This window comes from Podarcis filfolensis, assembly GCF_964270895.1.
Source record: "Podarcis filfolensis genome assembly, chromosome: 9".
NCBI lineage: Eukaryota > Metazoa > Chordata > Lepidosauria > Squamata > Lacertidae > Podarcis > Podarcis filfolensis.
In genome coordinates this window covers 59,573,319-59,589,719 of record NC_139610.1, presented here as the reverse complement: position 1 = coordinate 59,589,719, position 16,401 = coordinate 59,573,319, and the positions used below count along the sequence as shown (strand labels likewise).

The 16,401-nt window shown below is 40.9% G+C and overlaps 1 protein-coding gene across 4 annotated transcripts in view; it reads left to right on the top strand.

Annotated features, from left to right (window-relative positions):
• Positions 1–16,401, top strand: part of LOC310742250 (melanopsin) — a 48,429-nt gene that overhangs the window by 14,796 nt on the left and 17,232 nt on the right. For 3 of the 4 annotated variants that reach the window (XM_083571426.1, XM_083571428.1, XM_083571427.1), the window contains 6 exons: positions 6,515–6,651; positions 9,491–9,624; positions 9,987–10,190; positions 13,448–13,619; positions 14,844–15,002; positions 16,228–16,335. In XM_083571426.1, coding sequence (XP_083427552.1) covers positions 6,515–6,651; positions 9,491–9,624; positions 9,987–10,190; positions 13,448–13,619; positions 14,844–15,002; positions 16,228–16,335 — 914 coding nt within the window. The remainder of the gene's footprint in view (positions 1–6,514; positions 6,652–9,490; positions 9,625–9,986; positions 10,191–13,447; positions 13,620–14,843; positions 15,003–16,227; positions 16,336–16,401) is intronic. The other variant, XM_083571429.1, reaches the window with a different exon arrangement.

The window sequence follows — 16,401 nt, the reverse complement described above, 5'->3', positions numbered from 1 at the left end:
ACCCTTGGGTCAATTTTCAGGAGAACTGAGTATGTTGGAATGCTCCATCCTTTCTTCTCTGCATCAAGCCCCTTGCAAGATCTTCCCCTGAACAGTGTCTTAGAGCCCTGAACAAGGGCACTCAAAGTATATGCATGACAAAATTTTGTTGCAGAACCTAAAGTGTGTGTGTGCGTGTGTGTGTGTGTGTGTGTGTAACCACTTTCCTGAGTTCCTAAATAAAAAAGTGTGTTAAAGAGGAAGAACTCAACAAACAGGGAAACAATAACATCAGTAGGTGCCTTCTTTTATTTGTATTGATCAGCTCTGTGCACCGTGATGCTTTGATGCGAACCACATTTATAGCTGTCATGTTCTATTAAATACAAAACAGCTGAATTCAGAAAGAACCTCACACATTGATTCATGAGCGTCAATATCTGAGGGATCCTGGGGTTACTGCTGGGTGATGTTGGTTGTATAAATTGAGCTGTTCTGTTCGTGCCCTGCTAAGTTGAAATGCAGTATTAATTGGTATCATTTGTTAATTACAGTTATATCAGTTTGCTTGTCTCAGAATAGAGATAATGCTTTGCAGCCATTTTCTCTGTGTGATCTTGTGCAGCATCATTATTCTCATTGAACAGGTTGGTAATTGAAATTTACCAGTTAACTCACTGAAGCTTTTGTTGTTATGGTTGTTGTTTTGTTCCCTCCTTTCCCAAGTCCGAGGCAGCTGAAAGAAAATAATAATAAAAAAGTATTTATTTTATTTCATTGCATTTCCATCAACCACACTCTTTGGGTAGTTTGCAAAAAACCGTAAAATATAAAAATGCAACCCAAGTGTCAGAATAGCATACAAAAACAGCACAAAAGGCATAAAAACAGACCAGCACAATGTCAGGATAAAAACTGGGAAGTAATTTAGTGTCTGTATCTTACTGCACTAAATCATGTAATTAAAATGACTTTGTTGTTGTTTAGTCGTTTAGTCGTGTCCGACTCTTCGTGACCCCATGGACCAGAGCACGCCAGGCACTTCTGTCTTCCACTGCCTCCCGCAGTTTAGTCAGACTCATGTTTGTAGCTTCGAAGACACTATCCAACCATCTCGTCCTGTGTCGTCCCCTTCTCCTTGTGCCCTCCATCTTTCCCAACATCAGGGTCTTTTCCAGGGAGTCTTCTCTTCTCATGAGGTGGCCAAAGTATTGGAGCCTCAGCTTCACGATCTGTCCTTCCAGTGAGCACTCAGGGCTGATTTCCTTAAAAATGGATAGGTTTGATCTTCTTGCAGTCCATGGGACTCTCAAGAGTCTCCTCCAGCACCATAATTCAAAAGCATCAATTCTTCGACGATCAGCCTTCTTTATGGTCCAGCTCTCACTTCCATACATCACTACTGGGAAAACCATAGCTTTTACTATACGGACCTTTGTTGGCAAGGTGATGTCTCTACTTTTTAAGATGCTGTCTAGGTTGGTCATTGCTTTCCTCCCAAGAAGCAGGCGTCTCTTAATTTCATGGCTGCTGTCACCATCTGCAGTGATCATGGAACCCAAGAAAGTAAAATCTCTCACTGCCTCCATTTCTTCTCCTTCTATTTGCCAGGAGGTGATGGGACCAGTGGCCATGATCTTCGTTTTTTTGATGTTGAGCTTCAGACCATATTTTGCGCTCTCCTCTTTTACCCTCAATAAAAGGTTCTTTAATTCCTCCTCACTTTCTGCCATCAAGGTTGTGTCATCTGCATATCTGAGGTTGTTGATATTTCTTCCAGCAATCTTAATTCCGGCTAGGGATTCATCCAGCCCAGCCTTTCGCATGATGAATTCTGCATATAAGTTAAATAACCAGGGAGACAATATACAGCCTTGTCGTACTCCTTTCCCAATTTTGAACCAATCAGTTGTTCCATATCCAGTTCTAACTGTAGCTTCTTGTCCCACATAGAGATTTCTCAGGAGACAGATGAGGTGATCAGGCACTCCCATTTCTTTAAGAACTTGCCATAGTTTGCTGTGGTCAGCACAGTCAAAGGCTTTTGCATAGTCAATGAAGCAGAAGTAGATGTCTTTCTGGAACTCTCTGGCTTTCTCCATAATCCAGCGCATGTTTGCAATTTGGTCTCTGGTTCCTCTGCCTCTTCTAAATCCAGCTTGCACTTCTGGGAGTTCTCGGTCCACATACTGCTTGAGCCTTCCTTGTAGAATTTTAAGCATAACCTTGCTAGCGTGTGAAATGAGTGCAATTGTGCGGTAGTTGGAGCATTCTTTGGCACTGCCCTTCTTTGGGATTGGGATGTAGACTGATCTTCTCCAATCCTCCGGCCACTGCTGAGTTTTCCAAACTTGCTGGCATATTGAGTGTAGCACCTTAACAGCATCATCTTTTAAAATTTTAAATAGTTCAGCTGGAATACCATCACTTCCACTGGCCTTGTTATTTGCAGTGCTTTCTAAGGCCCATTTGACTTCACTCTCCAGGATGTCTGGCTCAAGGTCAGCAACCCCACTACCTGGGGTGTACGAGGCATCCATTTCTTTCTGGTATAATTCCTCTGTGTATTCTTGCCACCTCTTCTTGATGTCTTCTGCTTCTGTTAGGTCCTTACCACTTTTGTCCTTTATTATGGCAATCTTTGAACGAAATGTTCCTTTCATATCTCCAATTTTCTTGAACAGATCTCTGGTTCTTCCCATTCTGTTGTTTTCCTCTATTTCTTTGCATTGCTCGTTTAAGAAGGCCTTCTTGTCTCTCCTTGCTATTTTTTGGAAATCTGCATTCAATTTCCTGTATCTTTCTCTATCTCCCTCACATTTTGCTTGCCTTCTCTCCCCCGCTATTTGTAAGGCCTCATTGGACAGCCACTTTGCTTTCTTGCATTTCCTTTTCATTGGGATGGTTTTCGTTGCTGCCTCCTGTATAATGTTGCGAGCCTCCATCCATAGTTCTTCAGGCACTCTGTCTAGCAAATCTAAATCCTTAAACCTGTTCCTCACTTCCACTGTGTATTCATAAGGGATTTGATTTAGATTGTATCTTACCGGCCCAGTGGTTTTTCCTACTTTCTTCAGTTTAAGCTTGAATTTTGCTATAAGAAGCTGATGATCCGAGCCACAGTCAGCTCCAGGTCTTGTTTTTGCTGACTGTATTGAGCTTCTCCATCTTTGGCTGCAGAGAATATAATCAATCTGATTTTGATGCTGCCCATCTGGTGATGTCCACGTGTACAGTCGTCTCTTGTGTTGTTGGAAAAGCGTGTTTGTGATGACCAGCTTGTTCTCTTGACAGAACTCTATTAGCCTTTGCCCTGCTTCATTTTGCTCTCCAAGGCCAAACTTGCCCGTTGTTCCTTTTATCTCTTGATTCCCTACTTTAGCATTCCAATCCCCTATAATGAGAAGAACATCCTTCTTTGGTGTCGCTTCTATAAGGTGTTGTAAGTCTTCATAGAATTGGTCAATTTCAGTTTCTTCAGCACCAGTAGTTGGTGCATAAACTTGGATTACTGTTATGTTAAAAGGTCTGCCTTGGATTCGTATCGAGATCATTCTATCATTTTTGAGATTGCATCCCAGTACAGCTTTCGCCACTCTTTTGTTGACTATTATTATAACCATATGGAGCAAATTCTATGATTCTTTGCAAACGGGGAGAGATAGCAAGAGAATGCTGTGATTGAACCCTCTCCTTCTCAGCCACTTGTCAACTCACTCTCTTCCATGCTTTTATCCTTGAGATATCATAGATTCCATGCTTTTATCCTTGAGATATCATAGATTCATAGAATTGGAAGGGAACACAAGGGTAATCTAGTCCAACCTCCTGCAATGCATAATTTTTTTTGCCCAACCTGGGGCTCAAATCCAAGACCCTGAGATTAAGAGTCTTGTGCTCTACCAACTGAGCTATTCCAGTATGGCCTTTATGTTTTATGTCTCAGTGAGAAAAGCATCTTGGAAGTGGTTGTTTTGTTTCCTATATCTGCCATTCCACTGGTCACTCTGAAACTCCCTCTTCTTTCCCTGCAACAGCTTTGCTTGCTAGAAAGAGACCCTGAGGAAAAGAATAGCAATTTGCCACAAAAAGGTGTTCTCCGCTGAGATTTTATATATATTATATGACTGAAGAGTTTTCCATTTGTGGCATTGAAACCTGAAGGTGGCAACTCCATCTAAATGTTTTTTACATGATGTTTTGATTGATGTAGCAGCCAGCAATCTAGTCTTCTTCTTTTAAATCATTCTTTGACAAATTAGAGTGTGTAAAGCTTTCTGGCATGCAAGCAGTCCACTGACAAAAGGTTTTTAGCCATGAATGCATTACAGCGACTGTGACATAAAGTAGAGGTTTTAGCACCTCTGTGTTATATTTTGGCTCCCACACCCCTTTAAGCTTCATATTTCAGGCAGCTCTGAATAGGAAAATACATGGATTCCTCAACTCTCACCACTAGCATTTTTGTGCAGTGCTCTAGGTGCTTATAGAAAGGAAGATACAGACTCCTTAGGTGTGTGTGATTTTTTAAAATAAAAGATATGGTACAATTGGCTGCATGAGCATGTGCTGTGTAGTTATCCTAAAGCTGTCTTAAATTGGTTCTGGTTCAACCAAGAAGGGTTTAGTATCTAGTTTGGCACACCTTAACTAGTTCAGCTTACATGGGGGAAAGTAAGCATAGTTCATGTTAGGAATGTGAATTGCAAAGTAAGTTGAAATAAGTTAATGTGCCTAATTCTTTGGCAAAACAACTATAACTATTCTGGCCTTTAGGCCAGAGAATAGAAATAAAAGGTTTTGTCACCAACATTAACAGTTACAGAGACGGAGTGGTCATTATGGCATGGTAGAGGCACACCAGAGATCTTACCTCATTTCTCTACCGAGCTTTTCATCTTCGCAATAGGCAGGGAATTCCAACAGAGTAGAATTCTGGAAAAGAGTAGACTGTCTTGCTTGTTGTTTTCCAGCCCATTAAGAGCTCTGACTACAGAAGTCCAGATGAGCCATAAAACTATATTGTTCAAACATAGCTTTATCCAGATACTGGGTTTTTGTGTGGTCTGTATTCTGTTTGAAGCTAGCAAGTATACTACAACATCATTAGTTAGTTAGCTAGTCCTGTCCTTATTCCACATCATTATTTATTCTTTCCCCCCCAATTTGGGTTCAATGATGTAAATACGTTCAGGTTCTACTCCAGCTAAAAAAAACCCAAAGAGTTTGCACTAGTTTTTAGTTCCCTGCTGATTAATTACATATAATTTTCATATATTTGTGGAATACTTCACTTATTACAGTATTTTCTTTTATTTGAGATAGTGGGTCCCATCACTTTTTATCTTACCTCTGATATGTTCACCAAATAACAGGTTAGTTTGGTCTGATTCACTCTGTATAGTTAGGTACGCAAGATGCTCTCTAGAAAGATGGGTTACAAGCTTCCTCCTGACCCATTTCCCCACCTCTCCTCCCATGTACCAGCCTGGTGTCTCTGATACCTGGTGTCTTCCCATCAACTCTGATCATTGGCCATGTTGGCTGGAGCTGGTTGGAGTCCAGGCATCTGGAGGGCACCATGCTGGAGAAAGCTGCCATATGCCATTGCATATGGAAAATAATGTCTAAATAAGGAGACCCCTTATTTGGGATACCTCTTACCGTGGATGTTGTTGCACTTAGACACATTTAACTTGTGTGCATTTAGCTTTATGTGCTTGGCAAAAAGGGGAAAGGGGGTGGGTGATCGGAGTGGGAGGAAACTTTGGCAATCCCACCTGCTATTGAACCTGATGTGTTTTGGCTTTACGTGACTTTGTAAGTTGGCAGTAGGGATACGGGTGGCGCTGTGGTCTAAACCACTGAGCCTCAGAAGGTTGGCAGTTCGAGTCCACGTGAGCTCCCATTGCTCTGTCCCAGCTTCTGCCAACCTAGCAGTTCAAAAGCATACCAGTGGAAGTACTGTAGATAAATAGGTACCACTGTGGAGGGAAGGTCAGTGCTGTTTCTGTGTGCTCTGGCACTCGCCATGGTCCTCCATGTGCTAGTAGCGATTTAGTCATGCTGGCCACATGACCCAGAAATCTGTCTGTGGACTAACACTGGCTCCCTCAGCCTGAAAAGCAAGATGAGCATCACACCCCATAGTCGCCTCTGACTGGACTTAACTGTCCAGGAGTCCTTAAGTTGCGTGTCGCCTGTATTTCATTATAAACTCATACCAGCTGCACTGATATCATAATCCATAGAAATTAACCATGTAAAAAGTCCAGACCAGCACCCATTGTTACATATCCATTCCAAGGGATTATTGAAGTGTGCTTATATGAGAATAACATTTGTCAGCTTTTCTGTTGTAAACTCTCCTTTCCGTGGTTTTTTTTAAAGCTATAAATATTTGATTGACTAAAATACTGCAGTTATCTGTGGTAAGTAATGTTGCATGGCATGTTTTAATCATTTCAATGAAAACACATAGATTGGGGTGACATTTTGTTTCCTCTTCTGTTCCTTCCCCCTCTCCTGCTTTCAGACACAGAATATGGGAACTCAGCACCGAATAAAAGTAGATGTTCCTGATCGTGTTCTTTACACTGTAGGCTCCTGTGTTCTTGTCATTGGTTCTATCGGAATCACAGGAAATCTCCTTGTCCTCTATGCATTTTACAGGTATGGTTTTCTCAGGCTGGGGATAAGTTTGAATAGGGGGGTTTTTTGGTACTTTTTAAATGAAAGGGGAAAAGCAACAACTTGAAGGGCTGTTGAGGTACTGATGTGTCTCTGGTCTCACCTCCACATGCAGGGAGATATGGCTCTTATACCTACCTGCAAGTTGAACATTCAGGATCAGGGTATATCCCTGCTTACTACTGTTTGATGATTAAAGCAGTGGTGCTGTATTCAAAGGGATGGTGGGAAAACAAGAGGCTGGTTCAAAAGCCTGCTTGGAAATATAACCAACAGGCACCAGAAAGCAACAAAGTGAATATGAGAGAGGTATGACTAGGCAGGAATGGGAGATGTGCATCATTTCAACTAGCACCCTGAAAAGCACCATTATACCAGAGAAGGGAACGTACACAGGATTGCAACTTCTCTGTGAAAAGGATGTGCTTTATTTTATTTTTTTAGAAAAATACCAAATTACTGGCAAGCCCTATCTGTTCTAGCATTAATACTGCCAACACAAGTAGGTATTTGCACATATAACTGTGAATAAGGTTTTTAGACTGTCTATATTGTAGTGGAATCCTTGATGAAATTCACATTCCAACTTTCTATTATGTTTTTGTTACCTCAATAATATACAATGGTAAACAGAAATACAGTGGCCAAGTTAACCACTCATATAATAATTTCAGTTTTGAGACTTTCTATTGTGAGAGATTGAAATGACTTATTTTAAAAACATTTTCTCTGATTCCATATAGGAGGTCAGAATTTGCCCTGGTTTATTTTGTCCAGGTAATGGTTTTCCTATTGCTGAAACAAGTTGCTTATTATCTTTTAACATTGCTCTGAGCTCAGCCACTGAAAATGAAAGCATGTTTTATTTTAACATCTTACTAGTGTACCATCACAGTGTCACACATAATCTTCATGAAAGGCTACCATAAAAACAGGGATAGACTGTTGTGAAAATATCACTAGAAATTGAGGGTGATACCTCCTAGGTTCTAAAATTGTCACAATATTTTGAGTCGGTGATGGGATGTTCTTTTGCACAACAGCCTTGTTCTGCATGTCACGTGTTCTGTTCTTTTAAATCTCATCAACATTTCCTCCCAGCAAATCACACATTTACAAAATATATCTATTTAAGTGGGAGAGAGACAACTTGAGTTTGGGATATTTTAGAATTTGAGTTCCAAAAGTAGTAGCAATGGGGTCAAATGTACCTTATGAAAATTAATTTGTTTATGACTAGGTTGCCTTCCAGATATAAGGGAGTTCAGCCGCTGAGTAATTCCACATGGATCACTGAGCAGCAGTCAGATAGTAATGACATTTGGTCATGCTTAAACAAGGAAAGATTTGACCTAGTGACCTAAAGAAGCAGTACTAGAGTTCATAATTTATTCTCTTTCCTTCTTATTCTTCTGTTTTGTCTTTGCCTGCTAACGCTGCAGGGTCTGTCAAAAACAAGCACATCAAAGAGTAGTATATCATGCCAGCATCTGTAAAGATGTGGCTCAGGAGCTACCCAGGCTACCTGCTGAAAAGATGTAATGTGGTATGAAAGCAATGCAGTGTTGTAGAGCAGGTCTATAAAAATAATTTACTGATAGTCTTGGTAAATTTTCTTATACTGTGATTTTCTGTGCAGGTAGGATTCAGAAAATCAGGGACATTTTTTGCTCCAGGGGAGAGTATCCCTATCTTTTTAGTGAATGAGAGCATAAGGTGATACATAGGAATTCTAATGTGAAATGATGCACCAGTAGCACCCATGGCAAATAAATGGTGGATGGTTTTAACAGTTGCGCCAAGGGATAGTTTAACCTACCAATTTTGCACTAATGTTTCCAGTTCAAAAAGTAGATTCACACATGTCTACAACATACTCAGGTCGATGCCCCCCTCCCCAATTTCTTTGTAAGTATACATTACATATAGACATTCAGGCAAAGGTTCAATTTCCATTCAGTTCTTCATGCATAGAGAGAGCAAAGCAATGAAAAGCAACTTGTATTATCTCCATGTTAGCAGAAATGATCCAGTCACACACATACACCTACCTATATATGTGGTGGGAGAAACATTTCCCAAGGTAGATAAATATGTAAAATTCTGCTAAGCTGAATCCAGTATAAAACTTAATGGTGCTTTGAGTCTGAAACAGAAGCATGGAATAAGTTTATACAGCATTTCTGTTACAACATTTTAGTACTATGATTATCATGGTGATACTATGTTTGAAGCATCTGCAGTGTCCTGTTCTGTGGATGCTTAAGGCTGTGAAGGTAAGCAAGTATATTGTACATGGTTTGAGTGAGGGGTGGTATAAGAATACCTGTATAAATTAATGAATGAATGTCCCAGAAAGTTGAGGCATGTGGAGTCAAAACAGGCAAAGTCAAGTGAGTCAGAAGCTCACTTCAAACAATGATCAAGTTCAAACCAAAGTAGGACCTTGGATAGCTCCAAGTGGATTAAGCTCTCTTCTAATAAGGTAATTGTAGGAAAATATTCTCCACGTGGAGAGGAAAATCCAGCTGAACCTTTTTTAGGCTGATAAGCTCCCTGGTATGGTTAGCTCAACAACCCTGGCTGGGTTGTTGAAGAGGTCCTATCTAATTTTGGAGTCCTTGACATTTGTGAAGAGTGGGGAGATTGAAGTGCTGTAAGGGACTCATCCTCTGAGTCTTGAGTATGGTGACAGGGTTTATTTAGCAAAACTAAATAAATGTGGTTTATTTTATTTTATAAACTGAATTATAATTAAAGATAAACTCACTGTTTTGCTTTCTTTCACCTTTTTTGGGGCACCATGATGATGCTTATTAAGCAACAAGCGGCTGAGGACACCGGCAAACTATTTCATAATGAATTTAGCAGCAAGTGATTTTCTGATGTCTGCAACTCAAGCTCCAATCTGCTTTCTCAACAGCATGCACACAGAATGGATACTCGGAGACATAGGTACTTTTTCAATGCTGTTTTGCACATGAACCTCTCCCTATTTCATGGAACTTGTCTTTGTGGCATGAGAAGGTTGTTGAAATCTGTTTGCTGTTATAGACAAACTGACCCTGTTTTAAGAGTTACTGAGCATATCTGCCTTTTTGTCACTAAAGTCAGTTCCTCCTTCCTTCTGCTTCTTCTTAATGAAACCGCCTGTGAAAGGTAGACCAGGCAATACAGTGTCCCCACCCCAGTACCATCAAAATATATAAGCAACCATGTCAGTCTGTGAAAAGATATGCACAATTGTTTTGTTTTGTACCTTCTCCCTCCCCGCATTTCAAAAATGAAAACCTTGCACTCTCTTCTTTCTGTTTTAGGTTGTAACTTTTATGCTTTTTGTGGGGCACTCTTTGGAATAACTTCAATGATGACTTTATTAGCTATTTCAGTTGATCGCTACTGTGTGATTACTAAGCCTCTGCAGTCTATAAAAAGGTCTTCAAAGAAACGCTCGTGCATAATCATTGCCTTTGTCTGGCTCTACTCGCTGGGATGGAGTGTATGTCCTCTCTTTGGATGGAGTACGTTACTTACTCTTTTCTTAATGTATATACTGTCTTGTGTGCATTGTCTTTGCTTTCTTAAATATGTGTGACATTAGCAAATGGGGTGACAGTTAGCATTTCTAGGGCATTATTGCTAATGAGAAATCTGGTTCTTTTATAGTAGTGGAGTCCTTATTTTCAAAGTTAATCAGCTGGCAAAAGTAGGTGAACAGGTTTATATCAACACTTGTCCTAGCTAGCAGAACCGGTAGGTGTTCCTCAGGTTCCTCATTAAGAGAACTGCTTCATCAACAGAATGCTTAAGTGGAATCTGACTTACTCTGCGTCTCTTCATGTAGCTATTTGAAAGAAGAGCAGGAAGAGGAGGACTTTAATAAAGAATGGGGGAAGCCTTACAATCTGTTTGAAAAACTATTGTAAACAATGACACACATTGGTAGGATTGACATAAAACTTGTAGTAAAAATTTGAACTATGGAATGATAAAGGCTTTATAGAAATAGAGTTGTGAAAGAGATGCAGAGGGGGAAATCGTTTTATTAAGATCCACAATGGAGTGGGGAGGGAAATCAAAGGGGATTTTATGTAGGAAAGAGCAGGAAGGCACTAGCTGCAGGGGGAAAAAAAAGGGACAGAAATCTCAACGTGTCAAGTTATTTTTCATGCAGCTTTCTTGCAGCTCTGTGAAGTATCCAGGCTGTAATTGAAACACATTTCCTGTGAATCTTCTTCCTTTTCTTTCACCTGTATCTATTAAATTGTCATATTTATATAAGCTGCTTTGATAGGCAGGTAAGATGGCCCTCAAGATCCTTTCCATCTCTTCAGTTCTATGATACTTGCACTGGGATAATCCCACAGAGGTCCCACATTTAATAAGTCTGACAGCATATATCTAGTAGCATAGCCGTCAATGTTGCCAGAAACTCTGGTTGAGGGCTCTGTGTTGTCAGGTGTGGGATAAGTAAGAGGGATGGACTGCATCCCATGAAGACTGGAGCAGCAGAATGGTGCTGTTCCGCCCACTGCTACCTTCACAGCTGGCACATGCCAGTGAGGAAGTGATGCCCTTCCTCAGGGTTGTATCCAGTACTGAATGAGCAGCATTCTGCTTGTTCAACGGGACTTTTCTTTCTGCTTGCATGCCCCCCAAAATCTTATTCAGAGGGTCCCCCAACCACCTGGAGCAAATTTTGAGGGTGCACAAGAGGCTGCTGGGGAGAAAATGAAATTGCATTGCACAAGCAGAAAGATGTTGCACCAGTCAAATGGCAGAGTTGCACACAACCCAAAGCTGCCACTTTTCCGTGGAAGCTTTCAGCTTCCTTCTGCCCCCACCTCACCAGGTGCCACTGGTTGGTATATGGAGAGAAAACCCTAACAGCTGAAGAAGCCTTGAGGGATTTTGTTCTTGAGTTCTGCTGTGTGTTCCTGCTATGTCTATTTTGTTCCATTGTTATAAGTGTTTTTAATCTGATTTATATTTTTTTACTTGTAAGCCACTCAGGAGTAGTGAGAAATGTAACACCCATAAATGTAAATATATGACAGATTAATACCATAAATATTACAAATATTTGGAAACTAAAGATATTTATATCTTTGTTATATCATTATAAAGAAGCACAATGGCCAGTTATTATGCACATTAACCTCTCAGTTTAACATTCCTTATAGATATAGAAAGATAGATTTCCAGCATAACTTTTTGAAAGTTCAGGGTTGTCGAATCAGTGATTTATGATTTAATTTAGAACAAAAGCCCCTGCTAGAAAAGCCCTGAAAGACCCATAATGAAAATGGCATTAACCACTAGGACATGCAGAGCAGCCTTATTAATAAATGCTATCAAATTTGTCTAAGAAAAAGGAGTTGATCCTATCTCTATTTGCCAGCATCATTTTCAGAGGGTTTCTTGCCTCCCAGGAAGCATTCAGCGTGACCATGTGAAGATTTTAAAAGGTTGCTCGTGGAAGATTGGCAGTTTTCTGATTACTTGTGCATAATACATTTGTTCGTAATAAGAACTGATCTTAATAAGGCCCAGTTGGGTGACTGAATGCATGCCATTTTTAGACAGCAGAATCATAACTGCCCTTTCTAGGACAGACTTGAACTCTTCAGCAAGAAACCAAACATACTTCTCCCTGAGACTGAAAACTTTTGTGGGGGATGTACCATCGAGCTTCAGACAAGTGTTTGCATGGCTAACAGGTGCAAACCCATGCACATTGATTCTACATGTCCATTCAGAAGTAAGCCCCATTGAGATCAATGATATTTACTCCCAGATATGGGTAGGATTGTGGCCTTAGACTATCACCCTGTGTGTCACTTACCTTAGAGTAAATCCAACTGAACTCAAAGGGGCTAACTGTCTAGTAGATATGTGCATAATTTGATGCACGTTATTGATTTTATTCAAATCGGGGGCAGTAGACACAGTGCCCTCCAGATGTTGCTTGAATGCATTTTCCATCACCCCTGATCATTATCCATGCTGGTGGGAGTTTGGGAGTCCAACAGCTTCTGGAGGACACCATATTAGCTGCTCCTGATTAAGATTACAGTGGTACCTTGGGTTAAGTACTTAATTTGTTCCAGAGGTCCGTTCTTAATCTGAAATGGTTCTTAACCTGAAGCACCACTTTAGCTAATGGGGCCTCCTGCTGCTGCCATGCTGCCGGAGCACAATTTCTGTTCTCATCCTGAAGCAAAGTTCTTAACCCGAGGTACTATTTCTGGGTTAGCAGAGTCTGTAACCTGAAGTGTATGTAACCTGAAGCGTATGTAACCCGAGGTACCACTGTATTTTATCCTTTAAGAACCACTTCTCCCCAGGCAGCTCACAAATGAAAGATCAGAACAACACACAACAAATAATAAATTTAAAAGCAGCAGTTAGATTAAAAGTGAAAGCCAGTCTGCAGTATGAAATGGCACAGCCAATGAGAATTGAGCCTACGACATCCTTTCTTACAAGCAACTGCCACTGAACTATTTCTGAGTAACTATGCATAACAACTAAGTTATGCCATTGTGCCATTATGCTATTATGGCAAAATGGCTAGAAGCTGTCTTTCACAAGAAGTGATCTCTGGCCCTTGAAAGCTTATACCACAATAAGTTAATAGTGTCACAAAATTGTTTGTTACGTTTACTGCAGCAGACTATAACAGTCTCCTATGAAGTAGTGCTGCTTTTTCTTAATTGTCAAGCTCCTGCATCTGTTCTTATTTATGCATTGTATTAATAATCATGTTTATTCTCAGGTTCCTATATACCTGAAGGTTTGATGATATCTTGTACATGGGACTACGTATCCTATTCTCCAGCAAACAGAAGTTATACCATGATGTTATGTTGCTTTGTGTTCTTTATCCCTCTGATAATAATCTTCCACTGCTATCTATTCATGTTTCTGGCCATTAGAAGTACTGGCAGGTAAGCAGAGCACTGAAAAGTATTCATATAAATAGATAATTATTTTGTAGGTTGTTTCTTCTTTTTAATCACAGTTAACTTGCTGCTTATGGCTTCAAGACTTTGTTAAGGAAGAGGAGGATCAATGGCAAGAGATATCTATTTTATGGAAATTACTTTCCTTTCTGCCCCTGATGACTTTTGGCTTGGGCAGAGCAATCCAAATTCCTGATCTGCTGTAATGGAGGGAGTATGGATGAGACTTCTGGAGGTGTCCCCTTTGCCTGGCTGTGCCTGGCTCTACCAGCAGGGAGACTCTACAGCAGACATCCCTCTGCTGACTGCCCAAAACACAGATGGGCAGAAGCTACTGTCAGCAGAACCCTTGTCAGGAATAGTCAGGAAGTGGGTGGACCTGAGTCAGCCAAGGAGCTGCTGGACCCCAAACTGGTCTAGCTACCAGCAAACTGTGGTGAGGGGCCCAATCCAGGCTTGTTTGGGTGCAGGAAACATGCACACTTTCCTTCCTCTCCACCTTCTTCTACCTTGGTTGGCATGAGCAGTGGGGTGGTGGTGTCTGGATGAGATGGTGTCTCTGCCACTCCACTGAAACCTGCTGTTGCCTACCAGGAGTTAGAAGTCTGTCCTTAATTGGGCAGTCTTTTTAAAGGTGTTTGGACTTATTGGTTGGGTATATTTATTGTATCGGTCTAAGAGAATGTGAATACAAAGGAACTTAGGTAATACTTTTCATTGAACCATTTTCTGTAAATATGGAAGAATCCCAGCTTCATAGAACTAGGCTGGAATAGTGCAAATATGTATATAACAATTCCTTGTTCTGCTTGCATCTTTTGCAATACTCCAGAGTTCTGCAGCCCTCTTCATTGTGAGGTGCGCATGTTTTTGATGCAAATCTCACCATGTGTAAGAGCCACTTTACAAACCTTACGAAGAATGTAGGGAACGGAAGGAGCGATAAGTTGTACTTCCTGTCCTGCTCTCATCCACCCAAAAGCTGCTACCAGTGTAAGCTATCTCACAAAAGTTCACGAGACCAGTATATCAGGTTGGGGAGGGGAACTAAATATAATTAGGAGAACACACATACACGTTCTCTGCCTCTTTTTCTGAAGTGCTGTTTTAAGAGAAGCTATGCACCATTGCATTTTCTGCTAGTAATGCCTTTCGCACGCTGAATGAAGTGCCTTTTCCTTAAAATACCTCCTGCTGTTTCTTTCATAGGAACGTTCAGAAGTTAGGATCAACCTATAACCGGAAGTCGAATGTTTCGCAGTCAGTGAAGAGTGAATGGAAGTTAGCAAAAATTGCCTTTGTGGCTATTGTGGTGTTTGTTCTGTCCTGGTCCCCATATGCTTGTGTCACTCTGATTGCGTGGGCAGGGTAAGTGGCAAGCCACCAATGAAGCAGTTTCAGTCAAGGGTGGATAAGGATTATGTGTGTGTAAGCAATGCATCCTGAAACTTCAGTTCCCTTGAGGAACATAAGAACTTTTTCCTCTCTGGTTTGCTCTGTGAATGAGGCATAATTGTAATAAATGCTACCATCTATAAGGCTAAACATCTTTACAAGTGTCCCCCCACTTAGGCGTAATAGACTCACGTGCGACCGCATATACGCATGGTGCCAGGAAGTAAATGAATAATTAGATTCAAACCTGGGGATGGTGGGAGAGACCTGGAGAGTCCTCATTGCTCACAAGGAAACCCTCCCTGGAGCCCAAAGAGGATGTCAGTGATGGCAGAGGATGCCCCAAAGAGACGGGAGGTGCACCAGAGTTTTGTTTAGGCTGCTAAGCCTCCCCACCTAACAGCTGATGCTCGCAATAGCGCAGCAGCAACAGCAGCTGCCACTTCTCCATGTATCCTCCAGCCAGCCCCAGAGCTTCAATTCTAGTTGTCAGTATTTTTGTATACAGTGTTTTTGGTCCGGATTGGAGAGAGAGCATCAGAAAGGGCTTTTAAAGCGTGTTTTGAGGCTGCTCCCCAATTAAGCGATATTTGCTTATTGTATAAGAGCCTGGAACGTAACCCCTGCATAAGTGGGGTGTACAACTGTATACAGAAGCTAGAGTAAACACCTAGTTAGAGGTGAATTCCCACCCCCCCCCCCCGGAATATTCCTGCAGAGAAAATGGAGTGTGATGCGCCATTCTACTTCACATTAAAGTATCTGATTTTCTGCCTGTTTTCCTATAAAAATGTCCACCCTCACCTATGCAGATTTGTAGATAATTGCTTGTGCATGTAATAACCCACACATTCTGATTCAAAAACAGAATGCTGCAAGCAATTGCAAAATGCCTACCGTCTTTTGCTTGGAACCTATAATGTGATATGCAGTGAAGAAGAATAATAAAAGACACCTAGAGTGCACTTGATATTGGGCATGTTTTCATACTTCTGGAGTAATTGCTCTTCTCGCAGAAATCCTGAAGTTTAATACCAGGAAGAAGAAAAAAAAAAAACAAATGTGGCCCTCCACCCTACAGCATTTCAACCTCACATCAGTCAGGAAATATTCAAACTATTTTGTGCTTCGTTGTATGCGTTGGTCCTTTTAGTTATTACCCTTGTATTTTAATGCTGTGTTTTTTTCTTGTTTCTAGCTACGCCAAGACCTTAAACCCATATTCTAAATCTGTGCCAGCTGTTATTGCCAAAGCTTCTGCGATCTACAATCCCATAATCTATGCAATCATTCACCCAAGATACAGGTAGTGTGAATGCATCCGTATGATAATATTTTATACAGAGATATGTATTGTTTTGAATGAATTCAC